Source organism: Muntiacus reevesi, chromosome 2 (assembly GCF_963930625.1).
Source record: "Muntiacus reevesi chromosome 2, mMunRee1.1, whole genome shotgun sequence".
NCBI classification, from domain to species: Eukaryota; Metazoa; Chordata; class Mammalia; order Artiodactyla; family Cervidae; genus Muntiacus; species Muntiacus reevesi.
In genome coordinates, this window is record NC_089250.1 from 174,248,495 (window position 1) to 174,255,994 (window position 7,500).

The 7,500-nt window shown below is 62.5% G+C and overlaps 1 protein-coding gene across 1 annotated transcript; it reads left to right on the forward strand.

The window, feature by feature from the left end:
• Nucleotides 1–2,015: 2,015 nt before the first annotated feature.
• UNCX (UNC homeobox) lies at nucleotides 2,016–5,856 on the forward strand. Its single transcript, XM_065920183.1, has 3 exons — nucleotides 2,016–2,301; nucleotides 2,553–2,728; nucleotides 4,714–5,856. The coding sequence occupies exons 1-3, from the start codon at nucleotides 2,016–2,018 to the stop codon at nucleotides 5,854–5,856; spliced, it is 1,605 nt and encodes a 534-aa protein (XP_065776255.1).
• The last annotated feature ends 1,644 nt before the right edge of the window (nucleotides 5,857–7,500 follow it).

Below are 7,500 nucleotides of genomic sequence, written 5' to 3' on the forward strand. Positions count from 1 at the left end.
CCGCCCCTCCCCTGCCCTCCTCTCGGGCCGAATTGATTACAGCTCTGCATTCAGAAACACGCGCCGCGCGCATTCCTGGCGGCGAACCGACAGTGAGCGAGGCGCTATGGCTACGGGCAAAACCGAGTCGGATGGACAGAGTTTACATTTAGTATTTATAGGGAAAGAAATTAAATTATGGCGAAAAGTAGTGCTCTTGGCCCCTGACCTCCGCATTAATATTTGCAGCGTTTTCCTAGTGCGACAGGAGGGAGCAGAGAGGGGTTAAGACCCCCAGTTCCAGGCCCCTTTTCCCTCTCCGCGAGGTTTTGGGCCTGCCCCGCGTCCCTGCGCCTCTTCCGTCCGGAGCAAGGGCGGAGGGCAGGGTGGTTAAGTCGCTGGCCCTGTGAGGCGGTACATCCAGTTCGGCCTCTCGCCAGCGCGTGTGTCCAGCGCCCGGTCCTCCAGCGGGTCCAGAGGAAGCCGGCGCAGGGGCCGGGTGGGGCCCTCGCCTCCTGTCCACCCGGTGGTTGTGTGCAGACCTCCACGGGCACGCACACGCGAGCAGAGGTGCGGACACAAGACCAGGCACAGAACCGGCGCAGCGCGCAGACGCACAGCCCCGGCCTGCCCTTCCCCTTGGCTCCCCGCTCGGGGCTGGGCAGCCTGGCCCAAGCCACTTACACCAAAGGCCACCCTGCCAGTCGCTTTGCCCTGAGGTGAGAGGCCGCCGGCCGCGGAGCTCCAGGACCGGCCGGGTCACAGGCTCAGGAGCCCCTTCTGCCTGCCTGAGGGCCGGCTGCAGCACGATGCAACCTTCCCACTGACAAACTTTTTTTTTTTACAAAGGCTGTTTTATGGAAAGATATATGTATCTTTCCCTTCTGCCCACAGTCCTAATTTGCTGCTTATTTAAGAATATATCCTTTAATGATTGAGCTCAGAGTCTATCAATATTTTACAGTGGGGAAAGGAGTGACACTTCTCTGGGAACATAATTTAATTATAACAAATGGGTTGGGTGCCCTGGCCCTATTCTTCAGAGGCTGAGTCAGAGGGAGATACATTTATTTTTTCCCTTGTGTGTGTAGGGGGCCTGACTGGCCGCCACCCCAAACTACTTTCCCCTTCGCCTCGCCTCCTTTCTCTGCCCCAGGCCGGGTTTTACCCGGGTAGGGGGTACGGGGTGGGGTGGGGTGTCAGGGTGCCTCCCCGGCCACCCTCACCTCTGCCTCTGTAGAGAGGGCTGCTGCCAATCAATCAGAGAGGGCATTAATTACGCCTCTTTTATTGACGGGGCTGCCTCCTTAGGAGCCGTCTCTTTCGGAGTCACCTCCTCCCCCGCTCCGTCCTGCGCCTCCTCCTCTCCCCCGCCGCCTGGAGCCGGAGAGGAGATGAGAAACCCTTGTAGTTTTAAATTCAATGTGACAGTTTCGGAAAGAGCGGATGATGAATCTCCTATTATTGGATCAGTCTATTTGCCGCTCAATGTCTCTCTGTAATTGGAGCAACATCACTTTAAAGGTTCAGAGAGTACAGCATTTCTGGTGAAAAATCCCCACAACACGCCGGTGAATGTTTTAAAGGGAAATCTATTAGTGATTTGCGGAGGGGCGGGGGCCGGCGGCGGGGGGCGGCGCGGGCGGGGGCCGGCGGGCCGGGGGTGGGGGGCGCGCCGGGGGCCCGCGCCGGGCCGCGCCCCGCCCGCCCTCCCCCGTCTTGTTGTGACAGTTCCTGATACTGTTTATTGAGGTGCATGTCAGGTATAATTAGCAATCGATATGGAAAACGGCTCCGTGCGCCCAGCACGCCTCTGACGTCAGAGCCGATTAGCGCTTCTTATTGGTCCCAAATTCCCCGGGCCGCGGCTAATTACCGGGAGCTTGATGTTGATAAAGTAAAGCGCCGGAGTGCGGGCGAAGCATGTGTAGGGCTCCGGGTCCCTGTCTCCGCCGCCGCCGTCCGCGCCTCCCGCCGCTGGCCCGCCCCGGCCCCGGCCCGCGCCCCCGCGCCCCGCCGCCGGCCTCCCGCGCGAGATGATGGACGGCCGCCTCCTGGAGCACCCGCATGCCCAGTTCGGGGGCTCGCTGGGCGGCGTGGTGGGCTTCCCCTACCCGCTGGGCCACCACCACGTGTACGAGCTGGCCGGCCACCAGCTGCAGTCGGCCGCCGCCGCGGCTGCCGCCGCCTCGGTGCCGTTCTCCATCGACGGCCTGCTCAGCGGCTCGTGCGCCGCCGCCGCCGCCTCGGTGGTCAACCCTACGCCGCTGCTGCCGGCCGCCTGCGGGGTGGGCGGCGACAGCCAGCCCTTCAAGCTGTCAGGTAGGCGCGGCGGGTGGGGAGGGGGCGGCAGGGGGCAGGGGACCCCGTCCGGCGAAGGAGTGGCTCGCGGGCGGCCGTGGAACTGGCACCGCGGCCGCCGCTCCGGGGCCGCCTCGCTCGCCGCCCTCCGCCGGCTCAGGGCGCGCGGCAGCCTTGTCCGCTCGGCGGCCCCTCCTGGACAGAAGCGGGTGGCGGCCGCGCTCCGGCCGGGCCGGGGGCTGAGCCGCGCGGCGTCCTGTGCGTGCCCGCAGACTCGGGGGACCCGGACAAGGAGAGCCCGGGCTGCAAGCGGCGGCGCACCCGCACCAACTTCACCGGCTGGCAGCTGGAGGAGCTGGAGAAGGCATTCAATGAGAGCCACTACCCCGACGTGTTCATGCGCGAGGCTCTGGCGCTGCGCCTGGATCTGGTCGAGTCCCGAGTTCAGGTAAAGACCCGCCGTGCGCCCTGCGAGTCGGCATCCCACCGGCGGCCAGCGCGGCCCAGCCCGCCTTTGTTCTCGACCTCCAGGTGGGAGACCGCAGGCTCCGCCGGAGCCCGCCGCGCGCTCGCCGGCCGGAAGCTGGGGGCCGGGGACTCGGCGCCCCGCGGAGAGGGAGGCGGGCTTCCCGGGAGGGAGCCGAGGCGGCTCGGGAGGGGCCGGAGAGCGGCAGCTGCGTCTGAACCGGGGAGCTGAGTGACGATGGGGTCCGGCGACCGCGCGACACGAGGCTGGGGCGGGCGAGGTGGCCAGGAGGACCCGGCCCGGCTCGGACTTGGAGGAGACCGGGAGAAGGCAGGCTTGACGCATCCGTGCCGGGCCTGGGGACTCGGCCCCCAGTCTGCGGCTAGCGCGTTTGTTTACTTTCACTCTGAAATATTCACATGGAAACATATTTATCGCTTTGCAGAAGGGGGCAGCTGAGGTGGAAACTTCAACACTTAAAACCCGGGGGGGTGGAGGTGGGGAGGATGTCTGAATCTTTAACACCATCGGTTGTATCTTTTTTCCTTCCTGTAATTTTATTTTCTTCCGAGACTGTCGGCGGTATTCTTTTTAAAAATACAGTGTCGCTTTGGTGCGTTGAAAATTCAAGATGAATCGTGCATAATTAGATGTTTCCCTAAAGTACAGACATCTTTTTTAGGTCGGTGTGGTGGGGAGCGGGATGTGGGCCAGAGCTGTGGGCACCCGGCTTGGAGGCGCCGGTTTAGCCCCAATAGCTTTGTTTGAAAAGGTGTCCTCTCCTGTGCCGGGGCCTCCCTTCTTGACCTCTTCTGTTTGTAAACCCTTTTATTCAATTTGTTCTAAGTGTCTTAAGTGAAGTCAAGACTTCATTCCTCCTTTAACGTGGCAATGAGTAATTCTGGGTAACGAGGCAGACCGGAATTTACACCTCCACCCCCCCCCCCCAAAGAAAAATATATTTAAAAAGAGAGAAAGGGTAGCAGCAGTCCTGGGGAGGTTACCACTTAACACACAGAACGTTGGCACTGAAAAGGCTACCCGTGACCAGGCCGGCCTGCTATTGTGCGGGTCTCTACACAGCCGGGAACAAAGAATTCTAATTACCACGACCTTATGGGAGGGTCGTGTGCCGGGTCTCCTCGGGATCTGACTCTCTGGTGCTGGAGCCAGGGTCTAGGGCTGCTGCCAGCCTGCAGGCCCTCAGGGCTCCCAGGAGGAGGTCTGCGGAGAGGGTGAAGGTGTCGGTGGGCCCTGGCTGCCCCTCTGCAAGGCCTGGCAGCTGGCCTCCTGGTCCCCTGACCACCAGTCCCCTGGTCCCGGCCAAGTACAGCCAGTTCCAGAGGGCTGTGTTTGTGCCCTGGCCTGGAGCTTTCAGAAAAACAGGGGGTGGGGGAAAGCACGCTGCTGAAGCTCTCCCTCCCAAGTTCAGCCCCCCAGGCCCTTCTGGGAGAAAAAGCACCCAGATTTCCCTTCATGGGAAACCCCCAAATCTGGGCTTTGACTCAGTCCCCAGGGAGCCGAAAACAGGTGTGGAGGGCAGCTGAGCCCTGCCGCTCCAGGTCCTCAGGCCAGACGCTCAGCCCTGGGCCAGTCGGGCTGCTTAGAACCCAAGCTGTGAGAAGCCAGGAGGGGCCCTACCCTCTGCCTCCCAACCAGGAACCCAGCGCCCTCGGTCAGGGGCCAGACCGGTCCTGCCCAACGAAGGGGCAGCTCCCAGTTCCCCGAGGTGAGAACCTGGAGCGGGAAGCCGGCGAGAGGCCCAGTCGGCCTCCTTCTGGGTGGAAAAGATACACACCTGCAGCTTGATGCCGAGATCCGGCTCAGGGCCGGCTGGGCCGCGTGACTCGGCTCCCGCCCCCTGGCCAGAGCCGAGGCTGTGCAGGCCTGTTGGTGGGGAGTGGGGAGCCCCGAAGCCCCCGCCGCCTGACTGTGCCCCCTTCCTCTCCCCTATCCGACTGCTCTAGGTCTGGTTCCAAAACCGCCGCGCCAAGTGGAGAAAGAAGGAGAACACCAAGAAGGGCCCGGGGCGGCCTGCGCACAACTCCCACCCGACCACGTGCAGTGGCGAGCCGATGGACCCGGAGGAGATCGCGCGCAAGGAGCTGGAGAAGATGGAGAAGAAGAAGCGCAAGCACGAGAAGAAGCTACTCAAGAGCCAGAGCCGCCACCTGCACTCGCCCGGCGGCTTGTCCCTGCACAGCGCGCCCAGCTCTGACAGCGACAGCGGTGGCGGCGGCCTGTCCCCGGAGCCGCCCGAGCCGCCGCCGTCCGCTGCCGCGGCCAAGGGCCCCGGCGCGCACAACGCTGGCGCCGCCGGTGCAGCGCCCGCACCGCCTGGCGAGCCGCCTGCGCCCGGCACCTGCGACCCCGCCTTTTTCCCGAGCCAAAGAAGTGGCGCTGGCCCGCAGCCGCGGCTAGGCCGCCCCGTGGACAAGGACGCGGCCCCGTGTGCACCGGGGGCGGTGGCGGCTGAGCGCGGGGCCGCAGGCCCGCCCAAGGCCAGCCCGTTCAGCGTGGAGAGCCTGCTATCCGACTCGCCGCCGCGCCGGAAAGCGCCCCCAGCCAATGCGGCTGCCGCAGGGCTGGACTTCGCACCCGGGCTGCCATGCGCGCCGAGGACCCTCATCGGCAAGGGCCACTTTCTGCTCTATCCCATCACGCAGCCGCTCGGCTTCTTGGTGCCGCAGGCCGCGCTCAAGGGCGGCGCGAGCCCTGAGCCCGTGCCCAAGGATGCGCCTCCCGCGCCCTCCGTGCCGCCCGCTCCGCCTGCCCAGGCTAGCTTCGGGGCCTTCCAGGGGCCCGGCGGCGCTCCGGACTCGGCCTTCCCGCGCCGCAGCCCCGACGCTGTCGCCTCCCCGGGGGCCCCGACCCCGGCGCCTTTCCGGGACGCCACGGCCTCGGCCGAGGGCGGCGGTGGGGACTGCGCGGACGCGGGCACTGCCTGCCCAGCGGCCCCGCCGCCGCCGCCGCCACCGCTCGCGCCGTCGCCTGGGCCTGGCTTGCCGGCTCCCAGCCCCGCTGCAGAGCCAGCCGTCGGCGGGGCCCCCGAGCCAGGCGCCTCGACCGGACCCAGCGCGCGGGATGGCGAGGAGGTGGACATGGACTGAGGGCGTAGCGGGCCGGGGAGGCGCTCAGCCGGCCGGCGCCCGCTCGCTCAGGCTCCGACTCACAGCGAAATCAGGTGATCGGCTTCGAAACACTGCTATTTTCCTCTTTCTTCCGTTTCCTTCCTTTTATTTTTATTATTATTTTTTTTTAAAAGAAAAACGCTGTTATCAGTTCGGACGTAGGCAGCAACCCAGGACTGGGGGGTTGAGACCCTCCTCCTCTCAAGGGAGCACACACAAAAAAAAAGAAAGAAAAAAAAGCCCCACCCCCCACAGAACCCACAACGAGAATCCTCAGCCTCGTAAAATGCAAAAATGTCTAAGAATATTTATATATGTACCATTTTTGATAAATAAAGCTGGTCAAACGCAAGCTCTCCGGTCCAGTTTTTTCCAACCTCCGAGTGCCCAGCCCGGCCCCTGCCCTGCCCCGCCTTCCTCTCCTCTCCCCGAGGGTGGGACTAGGCTCCTCACCTCCCCCGAGATCCGCGCTTAATGCCTCCTTTTGTGTGCATGTGTGTTTGTGTTTTCTGATTGAACAAATTTATGCACCCACAGCTCCCCTCTCCTGCCCTCCCCCGCACCCCCCCTTCCTCCCGGGCGCCACACGCGCGCGCGCGCCCCCGCGCACTGGCACACGCGCGCGGGGTGACGGAGCCGGGGGCTGCAAGGGCCGGGCCGCCGGGCTCCTGCGGAGTTTTGATATGAAAGTAATTATTTTCCGGTGGCTGCTGCGGGGACTGGGTTTCTTGCCCAAAGGGTTATTATACATTACCGATTTCTAGTGATATGAAATCACATAAACTTCCTACAATAATAGAATTAGCATGAAAGGCTGGGGTGTCAAATTGAAATTGGAGAATAATAGCGCCGGCAGCTGGGGGAGTGCGTGCGCATATTGGAGCGGAGATGGGGAATCGTGGGGCGGAATTTTCATGAGCTGCACTCTTTGTCAGCGCTCTTGTAGCCGGCTATATTAAGATAGATGCCCAATGATATCCCTCATTGTTCTGTCGCTTATATTGATGTTGCTGCGTTATCAGCCTATTGATCATGTGTCGCCTGTAATAGGACAGGCGCCGCCAACGCGCCTCTTTACAAAAGCAGTGCACATTTGTTCTAATAGGGTCCGGGTCCCCGGGGGACCCTTCGGGGGCTTCAGGACATCTGCAGCGAAGAAATATTAGCAAACTTGGCTGGAGCCTGCAGCCAGCCCCCAGCCCCCTCCCCTGCCTGCAGCCGCCCCACCCCGAAGTGCACTGCCACGAATCCTGCGTCTCCCCTCTGCCCCCCCAACTCCGCAAAATCCCAACCCACCCTCCTCAATTTTTCTGGGCCCTGGGTCCTTGGTGCCGCAAAAGCCACCAATTCCCCAAGAAATTGGGATCCCAATTATTAAAACCATTAATTCCAGCGAGGCTGAGCGCAGTGGAATTATGTTTACAGCCTCGTTAAATATCCCTGATCCCTCCTGGTCATCAGGCCTTTATTTGCAAATAAATTGAAAATAATCAGAAGGACAGCTTTCCTCCTCGCGCGGGCGCAAATGAATTTCGGAGCCCGAGTCCCTTTAATAATATTTACATAATTTTCGCTCAGTGACTCTGATATTTGCTCTCTAGGAGACCGAGCTTATAGGAAAAA

Excerpts from the sequence above, each read along its gene's own strand:
- UNCX (XM_065920183.1), top strand. The coding sequence starts at position 2,016 with ATGATGGACGGCCGCCTCCTGGAGCACCCGCATGCCCAGTTCGGGGGC. Across the intron at positions 2,302-2,552 it reads CCAGCCCTTCAAGCTGTCAG|ACTCGGGGGACCCGGACAAG; the intron begins GTAGGCGCGGCG and ends GCGTGCCCGCAG. Across the intron at positions 2,729-4,713 it reads TGGTCGAGTCCCGAGTTCAG|GTCTGGTTCCAAAACCGCCG; the intron begins GTAAAGACCCGC and ends CGACTGCTCTAG.